This window comes from Tachysurus fulvidraco, chromosome 4, assembly GCF_022655615.1.
Source record: "Tachysurus fulvidraco isolate hzauxx_2018 chromosome 4, HZAU_PFXX_2.0, whole genome shotgun sequence".
NCBI lineage: Eukaryota > Metazoa > Chordata > Actinopteri > Siluriformes > Bagridae > Tachysurus > Tachysurus fulvidraco.
In genome coordinates this window covers 16246486-16273896 of record NC_062521.1, presented here as the reverse complement: position 1 = coordinate 16273896, position 27411 = coordinate 16246486, and the positions used below count along the sequence as shown (strand labels likewise).

The following is a 27411-nucleotide window of genomic DNA, read 5'->3' as shown; positions in this document are numbered from 1 at the left end:
TAAATTTACAAATTGCCTATATTATTATTATTATTATTATCATTATATCACATTATTTATAGTACAGCTCTCGACCACACAGTGATACTAAGAAATGTTAAATCCTGCAGTGCTTTATTAGCTTTATTAGTTTTATTAGCAGAAATAATATCTGGAAAGCAGTTACTTTATTGTCATTTCAATCATATACTATTGGTAAAACATTCATTCAGGACCTTCAGAACTAAATAGGACCTAAACAAGACTAGATAAAAGTGCACAAAGAGCAAAAAACAAAATAATAATTAATAAAACAGGACAACAGACAGTGGAGCAACAACCAATGCAGCTCTAGTGTGAACACCAAAGGGACATTCATTTGAGACAGGACACACAGCTAAGCAGTAATATTTGATTTTCAATTATTTATATACATTTTATAAAATACATGCAACGTTGTGTTAACTCTGCTATCACTGTGCAGTGCAATAATTAATGCTTGAGGTTATCCATATGTTTGCTATGTATTTGCGACACTTTCTTCTCTTCATACGGCAGAACTGACTACCACAGTTGTGCCCTGTAAATCCAACCCACTGTCAGAAATCACGGTTTTGATTGGTTGCTCTGATCTGCCGTAAGTGAATGTTGAAAGACTGAAAGTAAAACAATTCTGCAAACGCAGAGCTGTCGCGATAGCGAACCGTTTGGCTTGTTGTCTATGCGCTCCGTGATATCATAAGAAAAAACTTTGGCTATAGTTTGTTTCATTTATCAAAATGTACATGATATACATGCGTGCGATTTATATTGAAACCTGGATAAACGTTTTGCTCGGCTTTGTCTGAACTAGCAGTTTAGCGAGTTTAGCTAATTAGCCGCTTAGCTTGATATGCGTTAGCTTAGCTGCTATTTCTGCTCCAGTGAAGTAAACCTCTGATGGCTAACGAGGTTTGTAAATCGCATCGCTCTCGTTGCAGTAGTAAAACATTATTACTTAAGTGTTTAAGCTGAACGTGGTACTAAAGTGCTGTGTTGTAAGCTAGCTAAAGCTACAGAAGGGTGTAAAAGCAAATGAGTCTGAATAGTTGGACAAATTGCTAGCAACGATTTAATACATTACTGCAGGAAATATCGGTTTGCCGAGACAAACTATATTTAATTGGTCATGAAAGAATGAGCGCTTTACAAACGGAGAAAAGGCTGAAACTGGAAGCGGATTGTTCCTCTGGCAGAAGTGTGGAAGAAGCCACAGGAACACATCGAGGTTGGGAAAAGTCTTCTGCTTGAACACTTTACGTTGTCCGAAAAATACAAAACAAATTTGTGTCTGTTTCTTCCTCTTTTCTGTGGTCACATTTGTACTGCATTCTTTGTGTAGTCTGTATTCAAATATCTGACTTGGGTATCATTTCCATTTCAGGTATTTTATCCACCGATGTTCTAAAGCCAAATATGGAGGAAACTAAGATGGAAGTAAACAGGTAGACGTCTTCATTTTAGCTGGATACAGGTTTCTTAATTTGCCGAGCTTGTTTTAATTAAAAAAAAAAAAAAAACCTTTTGTATGATATTGAACATGCATTATTTTCACAGCAATATCAGTAGTGACATGAAGGTTGAAGACGTAAGAAGTGATTGTCATCAATCGTTTGAGTGCAACCAGAAGGATGTTTGTCAGCAGAAAGAAAATGACAAGTGTTTTGATGTGACGTTGCGACGACCAGGTGACAAAAATATTGGAGAAACTCCAGCAAGCACTAACTCCAACACAGAGGTAACTTATGGACTGAGTTCACCAATTAGCAGTGACAGCGATAATGCTGTCATCGAGACAAAGTCCACCACCGAGGAGGCGGCTCTTGTATCGAATTCGTCGGATGCTAATCTTACCAAAGTAGCAAGTATATCTACAGAAAAGACGAAGTTGGAGCTCAGTTTATCTCAGAGCACAAGTGCTGATGTAGAGATGCTGAGCCCAGAGAGCCCAACCTGCAAATCCTTGCTGTATAACAGCTCAGTGGAAAGCCACAATCCCAGCGCAGAGTCTCAGGCACCTTGTGCTCAATCCTCGTCTCCGAGAGAATCCACTAACCTTATTGACACTAAAGCTGGACCTGGAATGATCAAAGACCCTGATGTGACAGCTATGGAAACAGATAATTCTGTCTCTAGTGGAAATGTATTGATGGAAAATCAAGACTCCAGTGTTAACCAGTCACAGACAAGGTATACACGCATGCAGCAAAGGGTTTTCTTGTCTGTATCTAACAATCATTTGATTTACCGCAATGTTTTACTTCTGTCCAGGGAGCCAGTGCTGGTGACTTTGCCACGTGTTGACAGGAAGTGGTTGGGAACTCCTGTAGAGGAGCTGAGGAGGATGCCAATGTGTGCTCCGGCCCTCCCCCCACTCAGGGCATCAGACAATCACATAGTCCTCATCCGGGTAAGTTCTAAACATCAGTAGTAGGAGTTGTAGATTTTGTCACACATTTATGTCACAGATTTGTGTATAGATTTGTGTCACACACTCCATGTGATCTTTTGCATCAATACAACATTTGTCAGACTGTGTGTGTGTGTATATATATATATATATATATCACACCCCCAGTGTCACCCATATGAGAATGGGTTCCCCTTTGAGTCTGGTTCCTCTCAAGGTTTCTTCCTCCCATTCTAGGGAGTTTTTCCTTGCCTCTGCTGCCTGAGTCACCTCAGACTTGCTCATTGGGGATAAATACATACACATTTAAATATATCCAATCATTCATCTATTATCACTAATATAATCTTTATATTATTCTTTATATTAAGATTTTTTCTATGTTTTAGGTTCTGTAAAGCTGCTTTGAGACAATGTCAATTGTAAAAAGCGACGATTGAAATGAATTTATACTACTTGTATATAATCTACACTGAACAACATGCAAAAAGAAATTCTTAAGTTCTTAAATTGCTTGCTTGGTCTAGTTCAGTGTTCTTTGGCTCATCTTCTCTCCCAAATAAAGCAATGGATATTGAAATCTATGTAGAAGCATTTCAAAAGTCAAACTCAGATTTTATTTGAGTTTTAGATGGGACTTCACAGTACTACAGTACTGGCCTTGGGCACTATTGTCAGTTTGGGTTTGATCATACACTACATGCTTTTACTCACACACTACAGAATGGAAGCATGTGAGCAGCACCAATGACTTTTAATGTGCTTTACTGAAAGTATCAAACAAAGCCATTATATATGTGTCTTATCCAAATAGTTATGTAAATGTATTATTTACTGTATTAGATGAGCTCGCTAGAAATTAACTGAAATGTAAAATCTGCAGCATGAAAGAGAAATCTTTAGAAACAGTCACATAGCCTGCTCTGATCTGCTCTGAAGTCTGCTGCTGGTTTCCCAGTAGGAACTGTTCAAAATGTGCATAACCACATTCTTTCAATAGCTGAAACCGATCTGAAAGAGAGCTTTTCCCCAGCTAGTTTAGGTCACAGGTTCACTCTGTAGTTCATGTATTGATAATGAAACAGCAGAATGAGCAAATTCATACTGTGGCAGGTCAGTGATGCACCGCTGCTTGATAAGGCTTTCTGTAAACTCTTAGTTAATTAGTTACACACCAGACTCTTGTTGAAGTAAGACATTTTGCACTTATAACCACTAATACTACAAATGCAGACTTGTAGTTGTCATTGGGCAAACTAGTGTACCATTGGTGTCCTTAATATTTAGGCATTCTTACAGTGACATGTTTGTGCCAAAATTTTTTTGTAAACCTTCCAACTTTCATTTTTAATGATTTATATAGATGTTGCACTTCTTTCCTGGGTTATCATCCGAGGTTTACAGTGCAAAATAATCACCACCACTGAATCGTGCGCTTATCTTTCACTGACTTGCAGACTGACCTGCTTATAGAGGGCAAGGTCCCTGTTTCATATCCCAACAAGTTCCAGGATGCCTGGGACGATATGCATGTCAAGATGCCCTGCTCTGAAAAGAACCTGTTTCCTATGGAGAATGAGGTATATTTCACCTCCAGGCTGAGCAAGTCTGAGTACAAGTCTTCATTAGGTTGTTAACAGCACACCAATGAAATAATAATTATAAAGCTGTTTTAAGTCGGACATTATCACTGAGCTTCCATGTTGTTCCAGGATGGAGTGCAGAGCCGATGGGAGCTCATTATTTCTGCCTTGGAAACTGAAAGCAAAAGCTCCCTAGATATCCGGGTAGGTTTAAAGGATGCTAATTTATGCACATGTAATTGCTGTGTATGGTTTTTATACTAACATAACCACTGAAAAATGCAAAATTATACCCAATTACAATTTCATTAGGAGCGACTGTTTTTTCCTGAAATAATATGATACACAGATTGATGAGTGATCAACAGTCCTGTACATTAATTATGGACTTAAAACTCTCAAGCATTAAATTCAATCCAACTAATTTGTTTAAATGTTGAAAGTTTAGATGAATTAATATAATATTCATATATAGTAGTTCTGTTTTGATTCTATTATTGTTGTAAAATATGGCTATAGAAATGAATCACGTTTCAGTGTGTAAACCTGGGCCTTCAGCAATGAGTGAGAGTTCTCTGGTCCTGACTGAGAGATGCAATAAAGCTGAGGGATGCAAATGGTATCAGACATTACAAATAAAGTGGAGACTCTTCAGTCATTGACTGTCCAGTGATTTCCTCCTAATTATAGCCTCAGATATGTGAATCTTTACATCAAAACTGTATCTTTTCTTGTTCAAATTGGCCTTTTAACATATTTTGAGTCACCAGAAGATGGCAACGTTGCTTCAATACAGATGCTTTTGAGCGTTTTAAGATTTTATGATCGCTTCTCTTTTACTTTTCGTTGTATTCCATCTGTTTAATTACCATTAATGTATAACTTTAACATCAAGAATTAAAACTTAAAAAAATTAAAAGTTTTCTAAAGCAAACTTTAACTTCACAGGAGGCAATATTGACTTACAATACAACACATGCTAAGAGATGGGACTTCACAGCTCTAAATGTTCTCTGCACTGAGGTGAGTAACTGCCGGCTTGCATTTAGATTCATTTAAGTGTGTGTGTGTGTATATGTATGTGTGTGTGTGTGTATATATACATGTATATGTGTGTGTGTGTGTGTATATGTGTGTGTTCATTCAATTTAAGCAGATTGTTTTCATTTAATAGTGCAATCGATGGAAAATTAATCAGGATGCTTTTTTAATGTTTGCCATAATCTCTGCAGGATATAATGCTGAAAAAATAGATTGCGAGATGCAGTGTAATTAAAATAGACAGATAATGCAGCACTGTAACCTGAAAATGACCTCAGGAAAAAGAAGTAACTAAAATTTTGGTTAATTGGTGCCGTCACAACAAACACAATGAGGCGTGAAGTGTACATTTCATTGTCTGTAGGATTAGCAGATTTCCAGAGCAGACAAATGAAGTAGTTTATGTAATGTGCTCCTGAAGAGAGTCTCTGAAGTTTCTGTCTGTAAATTTAGTGCCACAGTTAGGCCATTGCTTTGTTTAGTCATAGTGACGGCACAGTTTAGCCTGAGAGTGGCTGCACACTCAGAAGTCTGTGTCTGGCCCTTCTGGTGCCTGCTCCCTGGAGGCTCAGTGGCATCAAGCACCAACCAATTAACACAGAGCTGGGCATTCATTGTGACGAGCAACAGCTGGCAGGAGAGAGGCGCTCCGTTTACCTGCTTACTGCCAGTAAACACATTCAACAGATGGATTTTGGGCTCATTCTGATATAAGGATTTATACTAAGGTTAAGGATTAATTTATTAGTTCAAGGGTGTCCAATCTCTTATCTTAGAGGTTTTCATTCTAGCCAAGAAACACCTGATTCCACCAGGATTATCAGATGATCTTGGCTTTTAGTAGACCGTGGTGTAGCTTTCCAGATAACTTGGAACACCTCTGTATTAAACAGTTAACCACTGATTTAAACAGATCTTCAGACGATGTGTAGCATATTTCCTGTAGTGTTGTTTTAAATTAAACACTGGACAGCCATAAATGCTAAACTGCTTCCTCAAAGCAAACTGATTAAGGTGTGAATGAAATCTCTGAATTCCGCATTCGGATGCTGTCTTCTTACACACCAGTTTTTTATGAGGTGAATTATCGTTCCTGCTACTATATGTGGAAAGTTGTGAATTATGCCACATCTTAGACTAATAGTCAAAAGCCATTTTTGTGCCTGCCAGTTATTTTCATTAATCAAGGTGTGGGTTTATGCCAAGAGTTCAGCATTTCTCCTTCCTGCTTTAATAATTTTACTGCCAAATATCATCACCGTGTAGCTCAAGCTGCCTGTGTTATTTTATGGCACATTAAATAAAGTGGGTCATTAAATCTATAAGGAAACTTAATCAGAACCATTAGCAAAGTGCACTTTATTTTAATGAAGCATAACTTTAAGTTCAGTTCTTTTTAAAGTCCCATCTATGCAGTTTATCTGGGGCACAGCAGATTCTCCAAAAATGCTCGGCATGACACAGGGAAAATACCTGGGAATCTCTCCCTCTCTCTCTCACACACACACACACACACACACACACACACACACACACACACACACACACACACACACACACTAATCTAATCCCCTAACTAGCATGTTTGGCAAGTACCAGGAAACTGGAGAACACAGAGGAAATGCACATAGACCCACTGCATCCAATGAGTTACACTGCATGTATTATATACCTTCTTTATTTTCTTCCCCTTTAGATTCCTCGTTTTCTTATGTTTGCTGTACATTGTGGAGCAAAATGACCAGTTACAGTAAAGTGTAACCAAACCATTCATATTCTTGAGTGATGTTTGTGTCACTGTTGCACCTAACATTCAGTGCACTTCTTTCACTGTTTTCCAAAATAGAGATTCAGAAGTCTGATCATGGCTTTTCCTTCTAATGCTTTCTTTCTTTTCTTTCTCTTTTTCTTCTTTTCTGTGAGTCCACTCATCTCTTATTGGTTTGATGTCAAAAGCTTTCTGATTGCATGCATTAAGTTCTCATCTTTATTTATCAACAGAGGGCACTAGCATCTCAGATTAGAAAATGTAACTTATTTACAAAAACATTCAGATATAATGTAATTGCTCCCTAAATAATGAATTTGTTTGTGTGTTTTTTTTTAAATCATTTTTTTCATCATTTTTTCCTTTGCCATTTTTAATCCTTTTTAAAGCATCAGAATAGTGTTTTTTCACCTTACTCTGATGCTTAAAGAACTTGAATAAATTTAAAGCAATTCTACATGACTCATATACAAGGACTGTGGCAAGGTCTTTGATTGACAGCCCACGAGTAATGGCTATGGAAAGAAGCAAAAATACAAATGAGGACCTGTCTTGTAAAATTGTTGTGAAAGCGTGGCTGAAATGGAAGTGTCACTGAGGTGGTGTCTGATAAATGTCAGCATTGCCTGCTCTGTCGAAAAGCCTAACATAAAGCATTTAGATGAACATTTCTCACAGTTTTCTTTCTTTGTGGGATTTCCAGTTTGTGTTTCACTGCGCCATGGTTAAGAGAAACGAGTTAAGCGAATGGTAATTTGGTCCTCTGACTTTCTGAAACCACACATGCCATAGGGATACCTATTAAGATGTGGCTTCCCTTTGGCCAAAGCTACCTTTCTCAGAGGCTTAATGAAAGGGGGTAGAGATGAGAAGTGTGTTCGTCTGGCTAGTTCTCTGAGCTGCATGGGCAGAATTTGGAAAGGAGAATGTTTTGATTTAGAAAGCTCTAACTCTTGCTACTTCAGCAGCGTCTCGTTCTCCCTGTCAACCAACCAAATTCATTATGCCCAGAGGAGCGTTTTATGATGTCAGCTGGGTCATTACTTATGACAGTGTTTAGTCAGGCCTTCTTTGCAGCCATATAAATGCTCCTTTGCAAAATTGTCAGTCAGTTCTTCCTGTCCAGAAAATCCCTTTAGCCTCCCCGTAGCCTTTCCTGTCTGTTCCAGGAATCCCATTTAATCAGCCAAGCATGCCAAGTAACCTTGAAGAAATGAGGCTGTTAACTCATCACAGTGACCATCGCAGCCGATATGTTTGTAAATAAGTGTGCTGTAAATCACTGAGAAGGTAAAACAGCAGCGTTTTTGTTTTTGCAGAGCCAGCTAGTGCAGCTCGAAAACCCTATGAATAGGAGCGGTTATTGTAAAGCATTGATTTTTTTTGGTTTGTTTGTTTTTGTTTTTTGTCTGTGTAAAGACGGGTGTTGTGGACAGTTGACTTTATTTTAGTTGTGGAAAAAGTGAGCTGAAAGCTTTCCAAAGTCCACTTCTTATTTCCACTCCAGTGATGTCATTCCCCATTGGGGGTTTGTTTGATATTGCACAATAGTGTTTCTGTAACCTCTGTTCATGAGATCTTTATTTGTCAAAGTCTCTACAGAATTGAAAGGAGTCCGATATTGCTCTTCAATCTTTTTTGTTTTTTTTCTAAGAGGATGCTTTTATTTGAGAAATCTTTTAAATTCATAAAAAATATATCATCAGGCTAACTTTTTACTAGAACGGAGCTTGTGATTACGACTTGTTATAATAATGTTCTATATTTTTCTGGCTTTCTGTTTGTTTTTACTTCACATTTCATCATTTTTTTTATCCATAACAATAGTTAATTTTAGCTTAAGATTAATTAAGATAAATAAAAGATTTAAGACTTTCACATATTGGTTAATTTAATATTAAGATACATTTACTCCTTTTTCTTCTACTTACAATAATAATTATTATTATTTTATAAATTTCTCTTCTTTGGAGGAGGGCACTAATAATAAGACCACTGAGGTATATGTGTTTAGAAAATGAAGCTGAATAAGTGAATAAATAGTACATGAAGAAATTAGTGCATTAACAATTTTTTGTTTCCAATACAGAAACTGTTTTATGTTTAGATTTCTACCGTTGTAAAGTCAGTCAAATTGGTCATTCAGGGTCAGTCTTTGAAAACGATGCTTGCTCTTTCATAAGAGTGCAGTGATGCACTCTGTCAGTGTCTGTAAATGCATTTAGATTTTGTAGGTTTCATTCTTTATGTTTTATGGTTTTCAACAAACCCTACATATAATACAGCCAGTAAAAGCTTAATTTCTCATCCACAGGGCCTGGAGCACACAGAGGCACAGTATCTGTTTGATGTTACGCTACCAAAGATGGTAGCATTAGCCCTGAATGCACCCCATATTTGTACCCAGGTACGTCCTGCACACACACTTTAGAGTAACATAGTCATTATTGTAGTTTCCCTAGGGGTCCGGACAGCTGAGTCACTGGCTATTTTCAAACAATGGTTGAAGACCTACTTATTCATGAAACACTTGCACTTCCTTCCCTGTTTGTCGTATATATATGTGTGTATATGTATGTATGTATGTGTGTGTGTGTTTGTGTGTGTGTGTGTATGTACGTCACTCTGGATAAGGGTGTCTGCCAAATGCTGTAAATGTATCTTCACACTCTGTCTGTGTAACAAGCATTATCTTTTTAATGGTAACAAATGAGAGAGTTGGATGAAAGTGGCCGAGGCAGGTGTGCGTATGTGCGGCTGTTCTCTGTTAACAGGCTCTCGGGGCTGCTGGGTGAAGAAGGTGGTTAGTGAAGTACACTGCCACATCTGCACCAGCCTCATTAGAAGCAGAGCTAATGAAGGCCAAAGGAAACCATCCAGCACCTGTATTGATATCCTGAGGCTTTAAAACTGTTTCTTGAGAATGATTTGCCAAATGCTTCCAAAACCAAGCATGCGTTTTATAATAGCGTTTTCAATTTGACCTTATTATGCACTGCATTTGTAATGTGTTTATATATTATGCACAGTTTTTGCTACAGCTTTTTTCAGAATTTGCCCAGAACACTACCTGAATTCATGAAATTGCAAGCGGGAGCTTCTTCTTTTAAACCACTACCAGTGAAAACACACATAATTACTTTCGATGATGATAGTGCTCAGGTTTGACACTCAGGAATCAAAGAGAGCTTTGGCTGAACAATACCCTTTTTTATTATTATTTATTTTTTTGGGATCCCACAGGATCCCAGTACTGATTCACAGCTCTAGTCGAAACCAGATTCTCTTTGAACATTTCCAAAGACAGACTTAGTTATAGCTTGTCAGTGTTTGTGGCACTTTATCTGTTCATCTGTACAACATGTTGGTACTTGGCAGATCTTTCCTATTTTAAGGAAAGTCAGGATACATCACAAGTCCACGTAAATATTTTGGCCTTAAAAGCAGCTGATCTCACTAGCCACAGTAGCATTTCCCTGTAGAGTTTATTGAGATATACAGGCAGGTTCTAAGGCACCTCTCTCTACACACACAATTTATTGTATAACTTGGTTTATTAAGTGAGAAGACAGTTATTGATTCATGTAAATGAATTTCTGAAAATTTTTGTTACTTGCTCTAAATCCATGCTATAGAAAAGCAGATAAATCTGGTCACATATTTACAGATGAACCGAGAAACTCCCAGGTCTGACTGGCTTAGCTGCACTTTATGTACTGGTTATTAATGTTTCTATTGATTAGTCGTGTGCTGGCCTTAAGAGGGTCTTTAAGTCCGTTCATGGAAGATGATACTTGATACCTGCTGCTGGTTTATGGTAAAAGTCAGCAGGGTGCTGTACTTACTCCTGGCCATTTGCTTAATGTAATTCTGCCGTGCTGTTTGGTCAGTTGCTAAACTAATTACATTTTCCTCCCTCTCTCACTCTCTTTTTCGTTTTTGCAGCCAATCCCCCTGCTTAAGCAGAACATGAATCAGTCCCTGACTATGTCTCAGGAACAAATTGCCTGCCTGCTGGCCAACGCCTTTTTCTGTACGTTCCCCAGGCGCAATTCACGCAAGTCTGAGTACTACAACTACCCTGAGATTAATTTCTACAGGTAACTCACCATTTCTTATCATTACTCAAAGCATCATGGCTTTTGAAAGCTCTTATATATTGGAAGGTACAGATATTGATCTTAGAAGTGGTTTAGCTTGCTCACATATTTTGTGCTTTATCATCACCGAGACTTTTTACCCCAATATCTAATCTTAAAAACACTTCAAAGTGGTTCATATCTTTGTGTATTTCAGCTTGTTAAAGACAATGATTTACGGTGCAGCTTTTTGTTCCACTCATCCATTCATACTGACAATTTAATTACAGTTTACCATAACCAAACTGGCCAAATAATGTTTATCTGTTTGTGTGCAGCTAATAGCAATTGCTTAAGTATACTTTTTTTTTAAAATTAAAGATTCATGTAGAGTTGCAGCTATCGATTCTTTGTCATCGAGTATTCTATCGATTATTCCAGCGATTAATCGAGTAATCAGTTAAGAAGTACTTTTTCTTTATTAAAGACGAATGCTATTTATGCAAGAGAAAATAAGACACGTTACTCAAAAGGAACAAATAATTTGTTTAGTTTTGGAAAAATTAACATTTTTATTGCTGAAATTGAATACATTGTGTGTGAAGTAATATTGCATACATTAATAACTGTGAAAACTAAACCAATTTACTACATTTAATTGCCATATTACATTCTCTGGTGGAATGTAGAATTTGGCAATAATGTCTTTTGTTTTAAACGTCAATTTTTGTACTGTGTAAGCTGTATAAGCTCTTCAAGGGGCATTGTGGTCAGACTTTTGTGGTACGCCAGTTCAATCTTACAGAAAACAAACTGTACAGAGTTTTCTTTCTGTTTTGGTTTGAAATTATTACAAACGTATTGGAAACTCCGTCGTTTTCTTTCTTCTGAATCTTCTCCTCGCCAATTAGCCGCTTTCTCCACCGTTCCACTATTTTTCTCTTTGCAGCGTCTGTGTTTAATCACGTGTTCAGAGTTTAGCGGGTTGTGCGTCAGTAATAACGGTACACAGGGAAACACAGTGCTACATGTGTAGTTACAGTAAAAAGATGAAGTCCGTTTACGATGATTATTTAGTATTCACATTACTCGAGGAATCGTTTCAAACCTATATTAATTTATTTTCTATAAGAGAGCCGTTTCAGAAAATGTATAGTTTGTTCATGCTGTATGTGTGGTACATATTTCTATTCTATTATTGCATTGACGTTGCTGCCCTTTGTCTTACTAAATTCAGAGCCACTGAGGTGTCACGATAGTTATTTTTTAATATGAAGTTAGCTTCATATTAAATGATTGTGTCATCTGCCTGTAAGGTGATATGCTGTGAAATGTTCTAATTAATGAGGTCTCCAGCTCTTTGCTTTGAGAATTCACTGAAGATAACATCGGCTAATACAGGTGACTCCGGTACATTTGGTGCAAGATTGAAGTAAAGTGTAATATTAGTCAAATTTGTGTAGCTCATTGTGTACATTGAAATTAAACACATCTCAAGCAACCAAAGTTGTGGCCATAATGTAAATGAAACTTTCTATATAAATATGGCACTATACCATTTTTCTTTTCTGGTACGTTACTGCAAATGAATCCTTAATTGTCAGCCGATACAGAGAACCACCGATAAATGGTTCACCAATAAAGTCTGTTTTTTTTTGTTTTTTTTTTAAAATATCTTATTGGCTCAGTATATTAATTTACCTTAATAGAGATGTGTTACTGAGGTCTCTACAGTGGACAGGCATCTATCTGCTATTTGTTGAGACATTACAGGACTTCTTTATGAAACCTTTTCACCTATTTTTTTATTTTTGCTTTTTAATGGAGTACAGTTTTACTTTTCCAGACAGTTTTAACAGTTTTGCTTTGTTTTTATTAATTTTTTTTATTTTTTAATTTTTTTTTCTACATTGTTCTCAGCTGATCATGTTTTGTGTGTCTGTTTGCAATAATATTGAGGCTAATTGAATTCACATGGGTTAAAATGCTGTTAAGATATCATTAGATACCAGCAGTGCTTACACATTTCTTGTTAGACCTTATCCAGTTTCTCATGGAATCTTATATACCACCTTTGGTTTTAAGTTAATGAAATAAAGTCCCTGGCTGGATGGATATCACTGCTCTGTGTGTAAAAATGGTTTGGTGAAGAGCAATATTCATATTACACAGAAAGAAATCTGCATCCATAAAGCATGTTGCTTCGTGTACTTTCTCTTAGACACTGCACAGACTGCATGGACAAAGCCAGACACTGCTGCAGTTCCCTACATTCCCATTATAGTCATTTATTTGTTTTGGGTTTTTATCTCCCCTGGCTAAAGATGGCTAAAGTGAGTTGGATTGCGATTGCCTGAGTGATTGCAGCATTAAGTCAGATGGCTTATTTAGATGAGCACAGCAAAGGGACTTCAGTCAGTGCATCAGATTCTTATTCTGCTCCATGGCAAGAGCCAGCCAATAGGAGAAGGGCTTTCCAAAGACAGTAGAGATTCCAGACATGCAGATCATTATGGTGCAGCCCACTCTAATTGAATGACTGTCCATCAGTTTACTTATTTGCTCATGCTGCACGACGGTCAAGCACAAGGCAATTTAGAGATTGCTTATTTGGCAGACCTGTCAATGTCTTTCTTTCTTTTTTTTTTCTTCTAAGACATGCTGGATAGACTGGCACTCAGAGATGTAGTTATATTATGCTAAATATTGGCATGCCAGTACAGTGGTTCTCTGCCCCACCCCCTCCTTTAGAAATTAGGGGACACCATTGAGGAGAAGGCATTTTTCTGTGCAAAATTCCTCACAGTAGAGCTTTGGATTTCTGGTGGGCTTTTAGACCTGTATATATATTGTATACTGTATGTCAGTTTGGTATTTTCTGTAATCAGGTAGATCAGAATGTTATTAGGATTCAGTGTGTAGTAGAGGTCTTCACGGGTCCACTTAGATCCGAAAACGGGTCTATAATTTTCGGGTCTATAATTTTCACGTGTGCCTCGAACACGGGTCAGGTATAATAATAGCGGCATCGGGTCTCGGGTAATTTAAAATGAATGTGTTTTTACGGAACAGACCCGAGAAGACCCGAACTACTATATCACCTGTGTGTGCATCGACTCGAGTTCTTTTCCAGCCTCTCCTCTGTTTGCCAAGACCGCTTGTGACATGTGGCTGGCGGTAAGCTAATTTTTGTTGAAAAAGACCTGTCAATTAATTTTGAGTCCACTCTGTAGCGGTTACTTTAGTGTAGAGTTAAGCAACATTCGGGTCCAAAAAAAAAAAATTGCCAACGGGTCGGGGCGGACTATAGTCTAATTTTTTCGGCTTTGTCTTCGGTCGGGTCTTTCTTTTAAAAAAAAATAAAATTATGCATGTCGGGTTCAGGTAAAAAGTGATTCGGGTCACCTCGGGTCGGGTACATTTCTTTAGACCCGAGAAGACCTCTAGTGTGTAACCTCACAGCTCCAGAGTTCATGGTTCGGTCCTGAGCTTGGGTTCAACTGTCAGTTGAGAATAAATAAGTGAAATCATTATTGTAGGAGTCTTTCAAATGTATTAAATTAGTACAATTTATCATTTTCAATTACTGCCAATACAATTTTGACATGTCTTGGTGTTTCAATAAATGACACATGCTGAGACTAAATAAGGGGCTGTATTTAATCAGTGTGCATTTACTGTATGCATTGTTTTTTTTAAAGACGATTCCTTCTTGAACCATGTACATAAACCAATTCTATCATATTTTTTTTTCATTCTCCATGAAGGGCTTTTAATGCATCAGATTGTTTTTCTTATTTTATTAAGCTATTTTCTCTTCTATTTCGTCTTATATTCTTTGAAAGAAGCATCACTTCTTGTTCTAATGCATGATTAGCTTGAAGACCATGATGTTCTGAATACAGAAAGCCAAACTGGAAGACTTTTAGTCTGGCTATTTCAGACTTCCAAAGCAGACCAGCAACTCCTTAATGGCTTTTAAGAGAAGGAGGTTGTGTTCCTCTGGCTGTCGTTTTTTTGTGCAGTGTTACATAAGTGTATCGTTTAGCCTGAGGACAGCAGCCCCATGATTTTTGTTCTAAGTGAGGAGACGTGTGCTCCACGAGCAAGCATTAGAATTGGTCATGTGTGTCTGTGGGAAATGAGACCCAGCATGGACGTCTCTGAGGACAAGAATCTTGTCTCATGATGCCACTCTCATTTTCATTGTTCTATTTGAGATGTTTTAAGACTCTGTTTTGTCTCTTTTGCCTACAGATTGTTCGAGGGATCCGCCCATCAGAAGATTGAAAAACTCAGAACTCTTCTTTGTTATTTCCGAAGAGTCACCACTGAAAGTAAGCCTGGCATTCAGACTAACCTAAATGATCTGTACATTTTCACATTATTGAGGCTTGCACTTACATGTTTATTGTTTCACCTTCAGAACTCACTGGTCTCGTGACATTTACAAGACAAAGCCTAAACAGTTTTCCTAAATGGGAAAGGTACTTTCAAATATTAATACAAATGTAGTATGTGCTGTAGGAAATGTAAAATGAGTGTTTGACCTATGCAGCAAAAATATATTTATTTATTTATTTATTTATTTATTTATTTATTTATTTTTTAATGTGAACCAGTTTAAGAGCCTCACTCATATCTTTCGCCATCCACTCAGAGAGATCATGCCTTCAAACTCACTGCTCGCTTGATAAATGAAGCGTGGCACTGTGTAGACTCTCAGGCCAATTGCTTCCCCAGGCAGTGCAGCCTGGAAGCTGAGTGAAGGAGCAGGAAGTAAAAATCTACTTTACACAGGTTGATCTGTCTGTCTTTTTAGCTTATTAAAATCTCAGACCACTGAACTACTTGTGCTTGGAATCACATAAAAACCTAGGCTGCAGTCTTACAGCTTCCATTAGTAACTGGAGCAAAGGTTTTATTGCATTCATAGTTAATCACAACCAATAATGAGTCAAAATTTTGCATAGTGTTGAAAGGGCTGAAGTAAGAATTGATATTGAGTACAAAAATAGGAATGAGCTTTAATTACATTATTTTTTCAGCTTTAATTACATTTTTTCTTCAGTACTTTTTCCCCTTCAGGGGATTCCAGTGTTCTTTGCAACAGCAGTCCGATATGATGGCAAACTAAATGGCATTGGATTTGGAAACTTTTAATTCAATAAAGAGAGACCCTAGCATTCCCATGTGTAATAAGTAAGGAAGGAACTGACCAAAAAGAGTCTTTTCAAGAGAACCAGTCGATAGTGTAGTGAATATGTATGGGGGGCTATTTGAGTGCAGGTTACAATGCATTGATGAGCATTTGTGTCAGACTGTATAGCAGAATGGTAAATGGGGTCAAGTTTCTATAGGGGACTTCTGCATGTAGCTTTTTACTTTGTTGTGGTCTAAAGAGGGAGAAGAGCTACAGCTCCCAACATCCCAAACTGCACGATCTTTGCTTAAAGGTGTTTATTGCAAATTCAAGGTAAATATAAATGCATGCTGGAGAATGGTGTTAATATAGTGGAAGGCATATATATATATAGTTACATGGCATATAGATGAGAAAAAAAAGGTTTATAGCACTGAATAAAGTAATAAATATAGAGAACTATATAGAGCTTATTATAGAACCTGGAGGGATACCTTTAGTGACCAAATGAGAGAATAGATGAACTATTTAACTAAGCAGTTTTGATTAGTGTGTTGGGGAATAGCTGGACCTTGACTTTTCTACTCATCTGTCTGCCTTTTTCTTCACTTGAATGAAGTTCTAGCAGAGCTTTCCATTAAGGACCTAATAGATTATTACCCATTGGTATCAGATACCCAACACTGTGAGACCCAGAAAAACTTCCACATGATTTAAAGACAAATACATCTTGTGTAAAGTCAAAATAAATAGTCAACTCATTTGTCCTCTTCTCCAAATACAGTATTTATAGCAGATCTAGTGATTTAGGTTGCCAGGTGACTGGGCTGCTTTGAATATATGACATTGGGTTCTTGTAATTCTCTCCTCTCAGCTTGGCTACACGGCTCACACGGCTTCATATCTCCTTCGAGGGGACCATTGAGGATCAGGGATATGGCATGCTGCAGGTGAGCACTTTACAGCATACACAGGTTATGCCTTATTCTCCTAAACAAATAAACATGAGAGAGAGTCTTTATTTCAAAAAGTGGGATTGTCTTAAATCTGGTTTCAACATTATATCTGCATAGAATCTCTGTAAATGTGCTTATCATAGAAAATATTTCCCCATACTGGAAAACAATTATATTTACAATGAAGGTCTTGGAGTAGATGTTTAATTCTGTCAAGAAAATCCATAAACAGTAAAAGACCTTGCAGTAGTCAGAAGAGCTTTACTTATGATACACTTTTCTTTTTTGTGGTTTTGTCATATACCATGTGCAGTGAGGCAGCATTTGACTGCTCAGTTTATCATGTAACCACAGATTCATCCACGTGAGAAATGTAAGAATGCTTGAGTTATCAAAAGCTTCATGAAAGATTTCAGGCAACTTGTGTATAAAAGTTGACTGCCTTTAAACTTATAACTATTGCTCTTACACATCATTTATTTAGTTTCCCTTAATATAAGGAAGCATCGTAGTGTTGTGATTGCTAGAGATATGGTCAGAATAGTTGGATAAATAATGCATATAACGGTTATATTAAGTTTGTACTCAACAGGCATGCAGCTCCATTTTATACTTTGTCTTCCTTCCTTTTGCAGAAGTCACAGTGTGGCAAATATTACTACAGTACACTGTACCAATGGTGTAACAAGATATTTAGCTTTTAATGAATATGGATTTATTACTAATATAAAGAATCACTTTGTATTGTAGATCATTCTCAGTAGTGTGTGTGTATTCTTTCAATCAACAATCAAATATGCTTTAACAGCATTGTAGTATCCTACTTAAATGGCAAACATGAAAGTTGTGGTCTAATATTGGTAAAGCTTATCAGCTGTATTGGTGTTTCTTTTAAATGGAGTTTGAATTCTAAATGTCCAAAACGGACATGTTCCTGCTTTAGCTGTTTGGTGCTGTGTTTTTCTGTTGCTCTTGAACTACAGCTGATGTGTTTTGTTCACTTCAGTTTTTGTATTGTCACATGATGTCAGTGTTGATGTGATCTCCAGTCTCACCCCAACGTTGCGTTTCAGCATCTTGACACCGCTGCAGCCAGAGTGTCTACCTTTGTCATGCCAGCTCACCCATTCTCCCCTCTCCTCTGTCCGGATACAGCATATGCTGACAGCTGATGCACACACATGAGCAACACTGGGAGATCCCACTGGGGTGGCTCTGAGGTCCTGCAGGGCAGATTGGTGGTATTTCTGGAAGTTAGGGCAGGGCTTGACAGTCTGTCAGTAGTGCTGAAAAGATTTTCAGCAACCCAACCCCAAACTGAGTCACCTGATCAGTGAGACTAGCCAGCAGCATGGCCTGCTCCTGTTCCTCTATTGCAGAACAGCTTCACGCTGCAGCAAGATCCAGGAACCCTTAGTCTCTTGTTAATGATTAGTAATGGCACCTTTCAGACAACACCGCCAACAAATTCTGTTTGTCTGTATGCCTTTCTGTCTGTATGTCTGTATGCCTGTCTGTATGTCTGTATGCCTGTCTGTCTGTATGCCTGTCTGTCTGTATGCCTGTCTGTCTGTATGCCTGTCTGTCTGTATGCCTGTCTGTCTGTATGCCTGTCTGTCTGTATGCCTGTCTGTCTGTATGCCTGTCTGTATGTCTGTATGCCTGTCTGCCTGCCTGTCTGCCTGTCTGTATGCCTGTCTGTCTGTATGCCTGTCTGTATGTCTGTATGCCTGTCTGCCTGCCTGTCTGCCTGTCTGTATGCCTGTCTGCCTGTCTGTATGCCTGTCTGCCTGTCTGTATGCCTGTATGTCTGTATGCCTGTATGTCTGTATGCCTGTATGTCTGTATGCCTGTATGTCTGTATGTCTGTATGCCTGTCTGTCTGTATGCCTGTCTGTCTGTATGCCTGTATGTCTGTATGCCTGTATGTCTGTATGCCTGTATGTCTGTATGCCTGTCTGTATGCCTGTCTGTCTGTCTGAATGCCTGTCTGTCTGTCTGTATGCCTGTCTGTCTGTCTGCCTGTATGCCTGTCTGTCTGCCTGTATGCCTGTCTGTATGCGTGCGTCTGTCTGTCTGTATGCGTGCGTGCGTCTGTCTGTATGCGTGCGTGCGTCTGTCTGTATGCGTGCGTGCGTCTGTCTGTCTGTATGCGTGCGTGCGTCTGTCTGTCTGTCTGTCTGCCTGTCTATCTGTCTGTGTGTGCGTTCAGTTTTTATGTATGTTAATTTTTTTTTAGGCTAAATAATAAAAAAATCAATGTCATCAGTAATTGAAGCTTAGTATTGCAACTTGAGTACTATATGTACATGATGATAATCAAATAAATGATCTAAAAGATGAGAATTTACAATTTCTGTAAATGTGAATCAGGCATTTGGCACCAAGCATCACTAACTGGACTATGTAGCCTCTCACTGTGGACATCACTCGTTTTTGGAGGTTATTACAAAATTTTGTGATTTTAATGTAACATTTTATGGCTGCAGAAAAGAATCATTTTATTCATGACAGCCACCTCTATATTAGTTTGACGGACATGATGATTTCCTGTTTGATTTACTCCCCCGTATCCTGGATAAGAATAATACTGAATACATTACCTTGCATTAAACTGTGGTACGTGCCTCATGTAAATGAGATGTACATTTGGTTAAACTGGTTTGTCCTGTGCATCTGACATGTGGATAAATAATCTTACAGGAGCTCGTGTCCACACAGCTGAAGCTGATTGATCATCTGTGCTCGGATCACTGCTTGTGGTGTTGTGAATGTTTCATAAATCAAACGCTGATATCTCTCGGGTTTTTTCCCCCTTTTAAACAAAATTTGATGTTTTTTTTTTATATTAAGTGCAAACTTTGCCAAACTAAATATGAAATTCTGAAGTTCTACACTTTGCATTTGTAGACATATAGGGTACAATGAAAAGGAAGCAAATTCAGATTGTTTTCAGGATAGCTGATCATTGTTTAGAAATGTATAATAATGATCTTTGTTTCTGTTGCCACTCAACGTGTGTGTGTGTCTTATTTCTACAGGTGGACTTTGCTAACAGGATGGTAGGAGGAGGGGTAACAGGACTAGGGTTGGTTCAGGAGGAGATTCGCTTTCTCATCAACCCAGAACTTATCGTCTCACGTCTTTTTACTGAGGCTTTGGAACACAACGAGTGCCTTATCATCACAGGTAAACAAATGACTTGATTTCACACAATTTTTCTTCATCTCTTCTTCCTTTTATTCTGTCTCTTGCTCCCCGTCTCTCAATCTTGCTTTGCTTCAGACACACACGGACATCTGCTCCTCCTTTCCTGATGTTCTTTCTTACTACTTCATTCTTTTGATCAATCTCATCCTCCAAGTCAGCGGTCTGCTCCTTTTCCCTGAATTGTACTTTAATAGTCTGGTTAGTAGTTTAATTCGCCCTCAGATGTAAACACTTCCTCAATCTGATATTCCAGCTTCATTTTAGCATTGATAAACTTTCTTGGTGATATAGCAATTAATCAAAATTTACATAAGCAGCACTCAGTCAGTTATTCGTTCTGTACCACCATCGAGTATTCAGCACTTCTCTCTCCGTAAATTGAGTTGACCATCTGTAACTTTTTTCCTTAGTAAGTTATTTGCCATTGCTCACCGAAGCCTATGTATTCATTGGGTTCCATTCATTCTTCGACCATTCCCTTCTCCATCCAATTTGAACGTAAATCCATTACATTGATTCACTCCAGGCTGCCCTGTTATTTCTCATTTCTCCCCAGCCGAATTGCCTTATTTTTCACCCTTCAACTCACTGTGTTGAGTCGACACACTACACACACCCTCCCCACTCTGTAGAAACTGCTCCTTTACTGAGCAGGAGCTCTGAAGAGAAGCCTAGGTCATGAGTTAGTGTCCTGCATCCTAAACACATCAATCTCTCACTACAGCCTCCACATCACAACAAGGTGCCTGCTGCTGCTGTGGGCGTGTGAGAGGGACTCAAACCCTGCCATCACTAGCTAGTTGTACCCTGAGAAACATCTGGTGATGGGCGGTACATGGAATAGATCTAAATCTCAGCTGTTGTATATAAGATTGTCTAATAAGATTACATTTTGTATCTTTTGGTACCAACATAACCATGGATATCAAGCTACATGCTTAGCATCATGTCTACTGTATGTGCATGCACTATTTTGCACTTTGTTCACTTTACATCTTTATCTGTTTTTAGAAATCGTATAAATATGTCGACATCTAATGTTTGTTTGTTTATGCATGAAATATTTGTCATTATTTTGCCTTTCATTCTGTATTAGTCTTTGTGATTCTCTTAAGATACAATGAATCTTTTACTTCATGAAATAATACTGGTGAGAGAGAAAGCTAGACTTTAGAGAGCTCTCTGTCTGATTAATCCTGGTAGCTTGGCAGATTTCGAAACAAAGAAGAAAAATGATTTCTGTGGTGGAGATTGTGAAGTGGGAGAGGTTTTATAAAGTCTTGCATGTCTTGCTCACAGGCGTGTGAAGAGGCTGGCTTCTGTTATAAGGAGCAGTTTGCTGATAGATCAAGCTATTCCTCATCCACCCATGCCATCTCCCACTCACTCAGATTCAGCTGACCGCTGAGAAGGACCTGTTTGTCCTGTGTTGTTGGGGTCACATGTTAACAATGAAAATATTTCAATCATGTAAAGATAATGAAGATAATTAGATCCAGTTGGACAGTTAATGTGATCTGATGCAAAGTAGAGGCCAATTACTACTCTGTAGTTGTTTACTTTTATTTTCTTTCTTTCTTTCTTTCTTTCTTTCTTTCTTTCTTTCTTTCTTTCTTTCTTTTTTAAATCTGACCCGTGATCTGTTCAGAAGACTTTCTGTAATGGTCTAATCTATTTAAGACTATCTATCATATGTCCTCCTCACTAGTGGCTTAATACTACCTGACCCCAACCCTTCATCTTGATCACAGCTAATGAACTGGCTCTATGTTGCCCTTTTGTGGGTTATGTATGCAAACACCAATGTGGACACAGTTTGGTTCTGGTTACCCTAATCATCAGTGTTTGTGTAGACTTTATACCTTTCATGGGGGTCATTAGGGTCACTCTTTGTCTGATTGTCCCAACAGGATAGTCATGAGTTCTGGATAATGACAGAAACAATAAAACTACACTAGTTATGTAAATTAGGTTGCATGGCATGACTAGGTGAGGAGCTCAGTTGTTTGGGCACCTTACAGGACCCCAAGGCCGCTGAACAGTTTATACGTTACTGTTAGTTTGGTAGTGTCTGCAGGTCCTCCTGGATCAGCTTGTTGCCTCCACAGGCATCACCTTAATGAATGAATAACTGGATCAAGGTGAAAAGTGATTCGGACCACAGAGTTTGATCCATGGCACTATTGCATGGAATCAAACTTGTGCATTCATTGTGTGCATTACCAAATGGGCTGACTTTGAATCACTGAAACTTTTATCACTGTATCTCTGTGGGCCCTACTTTGGCTGCCTGAATGAATGAATGAATCCACTTCATAAAAAGTGGTTTAAAATGATTCCTCTACCTGATGCTACCTGCTGGCAACAAAGTGTTTTTAAAAGTATTTTAATACTTTTTTGTTTTGTTTTCTTTGTGTGCAGGCACTGAGCAGTACAGTAAGTACTCTGGCTATGCAGATAGCTACAGATGGAAGGCCAACCACAAAGATGAGACACCAAGGTAATCAGTAGAGTAAATATGTCATCGAATGCTAGGCTTTTTACTTTTCCAATTAAACTTTTAAATTACAGCCTGAAAAAATATTTAGCCTGACCACATATATAGGCCTGTTCCATTTATATGTATATGTACACAAAACATAAATAGGAAATATTTTGGTTCTGGTCAGTTTATTCATCAGTATTCATTGTTTGTTCGTAATGTCAAGCAGGATAAATATGTTTAACAAGGAGCATACAACTGAAAGTAGCCTCTGTCATGGATATCATATGCAAGTCAAAATTAAAGGTTCAGAAACAAGGGTGGCTCCATGTATTCTGCAGAAAATTTAAAGATCACAAAATTCGAATTAGATTTTCTTTAACATACTTAGAGACAGCTTGGCATAGCACAGTTTATCTCCTATGAAATCTGGATTCTTGAACTGAGCGTGTCATGTCAGTATAAAAGGTTCAGCTCTGAGAATGAAGCACATTGTTTTTAGATAATTGTGTTTCATTGTTGTAGATAATGGCATTTTGGTGTTGTAATCCAGCAGTGATGGACAAATTCTGGACAGTCAGATTAGGCTTCGATGTTAGAACTGTGTGTTGATTTGTTTTGTTTATTTTATTTTATTCACAGCTGCCCTGCAGAAGATCAGGCTTTAATTTGGCTATTGTATAATATTATTTAATATTAACTAGCATTTTTTTCTGTCACTTATCCTTCCTAATGACTTTTGCAAAGAACATTTTTTCATTTGATTATAATAATCATATTCCATATATGTCTCTGTGGTACAAAGCACCTGCTTTTTCCATTTAGCTCATCATATGTTGGAGCTAAAGTATTTTTGTTGCAGCTTTTTAGCCTAGTTTATTGGAAACCTGGGCAGTCATAACATGGGACTAACCAAGCACACTGGAGCTTTCACTTGTCCAGTGGGCTAGCTAAATGAATTTATGAAATTCTCCTCCTCTGCTCTGTAAATCTACCATAGGAGCCATTTTTAGTGTTTGATCATAATGCCCTTCCTTCCTGCTCAGGGATGAGTGGCAGAGAAGATGTACAGAGATTGTGGCAGTGGATGCGTTGAAGTACAGACACTACATGGAGCAATTCCACCCTGAGAAATTCACAAGGGAACTCAACAAGGTCAGTAGTGAGTTTTGGATGTAAATCAATTTAGTCTGTCTTTTGCAAATAAGTGAACTAAAGCTGTGATTGAACTGCTGTTTTTTGCCCTGCATTTTTGATAAAGGTAATTGTGTTTCCATCGTCTCCTTTGCCTAAAATATGATCAACAGAATTTGACGGCGTCCTGACCTGTAATCCTTCTGAGGATCCAGAGTTGTCTGTGCATCCACTTTTGCATGTCCCCATGGTTACTTTCCCAGAGGGTTACTGCTGCTTACAATTTGTGTGTGCGCGCGCGCTTTCTTTCTCTGTCAGGCGTACTGTGGGTTTGTGCGGCACGGTGTAGACACCCAGAACCTCTCAGCCATTGCCACAGGAAACTGGGGATGTGGTGCATTCGGGGGAGACACACGACTCAAAGGTAAAGCAGCCAATTGGCTCAGGGCGTGCTACATAATTGAACATCTGGTTTTCACATTGAAAATCACCAATTAAGGAGTGATGAATTAAAAAAAAAATCCACTTAGTGTTTAATGTTAATAGCGTCTGCCGTGAATAAGGTGTGATGTCTGAATGAAGAGGATGTTATCAGCACCTCCAGAGGGCTGCTTCCTGGTTCTTAGCAATCATTTGAATCATGATCATTTCATGAAGCTATCATAAGTACTTATTAAAAGTCTTTTTATTATCTACAGAATGTCAATATTTACTTAAAATGTCACATTAGCTACTTCACTTGGTTAATTAAAACTCAATTATAGAATGTCAATATGGTATTTCGAGTCAGGCACTTATGAGAGCTCTTCTGCTTGGTCACACATCCCTCTCATGTGCTTTATATTCCAGGCTACTTAGCTACTTAGATTCTATAAACAAGAGATTAAAATGGAGCTTTCTTCTGCTTTATCTAATCTAATTACCTGACTCAGAATCATTTATTTATCTAGAGGTAATTACAACTCTCTTTTATATTGATCAGCTTCAACAGTAAATGAGTTGCCACAAGTATGACAAATGCTTCACTTAAAGGTTTGATTGTTCAGCCTCTGCTATAACTTTGTTTTCTCTGTAGTCTTTATAGTCTCATTGTAAGTGAAATGATCATCACCTTTGAAAATAAGTTTCTATTTTCTGTATCATAATCCCTCACGGCTTTGGCTCTTTTACCAGCAGGATTAGAAATGCAGCTTAATATACAGTTATTTTTACACTACCCTTTTTAGCTACTTATACATAAGAGTATTTCCATGTCAAGGGAAGGCGGTATTACAGATTACTTTGTAAGCAGCGGTTCTCATTAGCACGTTATTCATTAATCAATGGGTGCTGTATCAAGCCTTTTAAAATATTTAACGTATTCGCAGACTGTTTGATGCTGGATGACTAAGATTGAATGTCTTAATAAGGAATGTTAGCTGTGGATTATTTACTTTTAAAAAAGGACCTGTCACTCATATTTTCTAAAGCTAAGAGCTTGGAACAAAAAATGAAAGCCAGTTCCTTATTATTTCTTAAGTAATGTATGTGTGTAATAATAATACGTTTGTGTGGACGATCCATAAAATGTACCTCTTATTCTTTGGATTGCTCTAAATAATGAATGTTATTACGTTAAGCAGTTGCGTATGAATGTTTAGCCAGTGCACCCCAGCATATGGTGCATTAGCACTGATTGGTTTGTGAATCTTAATACAGTTTAATGACATGTGACTTTGTTTTCGCAGCCTTGCTGCAGCTAATGGCAGCAGCAGAGGCTGGTAGAGATGTGGCCTATTTCACATTCGGCGACTCTGCTCTCATGAGGGACGTTCATGATCTACACACGTTTCTGACGGATAAAAACGTGACAGTGGGTAAGAACACGGTTTTTCATGGCAGCCATCCTAAAACAGGCCTGATCCTCTGACATCAGGGCAAGCTTTCTGAAACAAAGGCATTTTTTTCTCAAAACTTCAATATCAAAAACCTACAATGTTCAGATTTTGCTTAACCTTCATAAAGACCATAAATATACAGGCAAATCCTTTCACACAAATCTGTACTTGCCTGATCTTTTTCCAAGCGCCAATGAATATTTCACTTTTAGTTAAACAAACTTCATATACTATTTGACTTTCTGTTGACTTGTCTTTGTCCTGTTGGATACAGTGTTGGCTGAAAAACCCAGACATAAGTGTGAAGATGGAAGAATGTCTCCATTACTCGCCATATGCTCTGAAACCAGAGAAATACCTCTAGGCCCATAATGTTGCTCTTTCATTAAAAAAATTAGTCAGTACCAAATTGTTGAGGTATGAGAGGAATCCATGATCTGCTCTTATTCCTTACTGATCATATAGTCTATTATCAGATCTGGAATTTTGTTGCATTTTTTTATTTAACTTAGTAGATGCTTTTATCTAAAGTGGCAATAGAGAAAGGACACAATCCAGTGAGATGGATGACTCAAGCCTTGCAGTGGTTGTTTGCCTGTCTAGAGATTTGCACTCAATCGGCTCAGAACTTTCACCACGACCTGTTGGCTTTTATTAATTAATTTATTGTTTGTTTTATGGTTGATGTTCAGACTCCATGATGCTCTTATTGATTGAGGTCTCTCTCTCTTTCTCTCTCTCTCTCTCTCGCTCTCTGTCACTTTTTTAGGTAAACTATATGGCCTCCTGAAGCAGTATTTTAATATGGTGGTGAAGAACAGTCACAGTCCGAGGCCTGATGTCAGTCTATACGGCTTCATCTATGATCAGATCAGCTCAAATCCTCCTCCTGAGCCCACTGCAGCCTCCAGTTCTCCTCCAGATGGACATTAATGTTGGCCTGTCATGAACTGACATGCATCCTTAGTGCTTCCTTCTTCTCTAGGAAAAGATCTTTTAGGTGATTTTCTGAGATGTGATGGACGTCTGTATACCATTATTGAGCACAGGAAATGCTTCAAGTCACAATACACTAAATGTTTGTCTCTGAGAGTGGAGCACCAGTTCTCCTGCTTGCTGGGTACTTGTGTTTCCCTGTATACCAGAGACACATTCGTAGATCTACAACATGGTGTTGAACTGTTTGTTTTAAATTTATTTGACAAAAAAACAAAAAACATTAATCTGTACTGGAGGACTATTAGTAGGGCACATAAGCAGATTCTATACTCTATGGTAGAACCATATAGATCACAATGTATGCATGAAAACTATAAAAATGCTGAGATTCACTTGATTAAAACAAAGTATAGACATCTTTTGGGGTTCAGAAAAGTATTGTTATAATTCAGTTTTCATTATATGTTAAATTTTACACAATAAAGGAAATTCTGTAACTGTTCAGTGAAAGAATTTGCATTTGCAGTATAATGGTGTGTTGCGATATTGAATTGATTAGCTCGGCATGTACTTTTAAACAATTTAAGATTTATATGCGCGAGTGTTTTGTTTTTGTTTTTTGTTTTTTTTTCCTTGATTTATACCTACTATTTAAAGGTAGTGAATCATTTTCAGTTGTATTATATTTTAATATTGTCAATTAAATGTGTTAAACACCTTTCAGTTAATCTGTTTGCTCTTAAGAAGTTTGACATTTCAATCTAAATATAA

At 37.9% G+C, this 27411-nt stretch overlaps 1 protein-coding gene across 1 annotated transcript; it reads left to right on the top strand.

The window, feature by feature from the left end:
* Positions 1 to 620: 620 nt before the first annotated feature.
* On the top strand, positions 621 to 27358 carry parga (poly (ADP-ribose) glycohydrolase a). Its single transcript, XM_047812088.1, has 18 exons — positions 621 to 1246; positions 1403 to 1463; positions 1576 to 2208; positions 2290 to 2428; positions 3886 to 4008; positions 4141 to 4215; positions 4960 to 5034; positions 9135 to 9227; positions 10766 to 10920; positions 15157 to 15236; positions 15326 to 15386; positions 16917 to 16992; positions 20040 to 20187; positions 22630 to 22708; positions 23737 to 23845; positions 24143 to 24248; positions 25552 to 25680; positions 26471 to 27358. Exons 1-18 carry the CDS (start codon positions 1156 to 1158, stop codon positions 26632 to 26634), a joined length of 2397 nt encoding a protein of 798 aa, XP_047668044.1. The 5' UTR covers positions 621 to 1155; the 3' UTR covers positions 26635 to 27358.
* Positions 27359 to 27411: the final 53 nt, after the last annotated feature.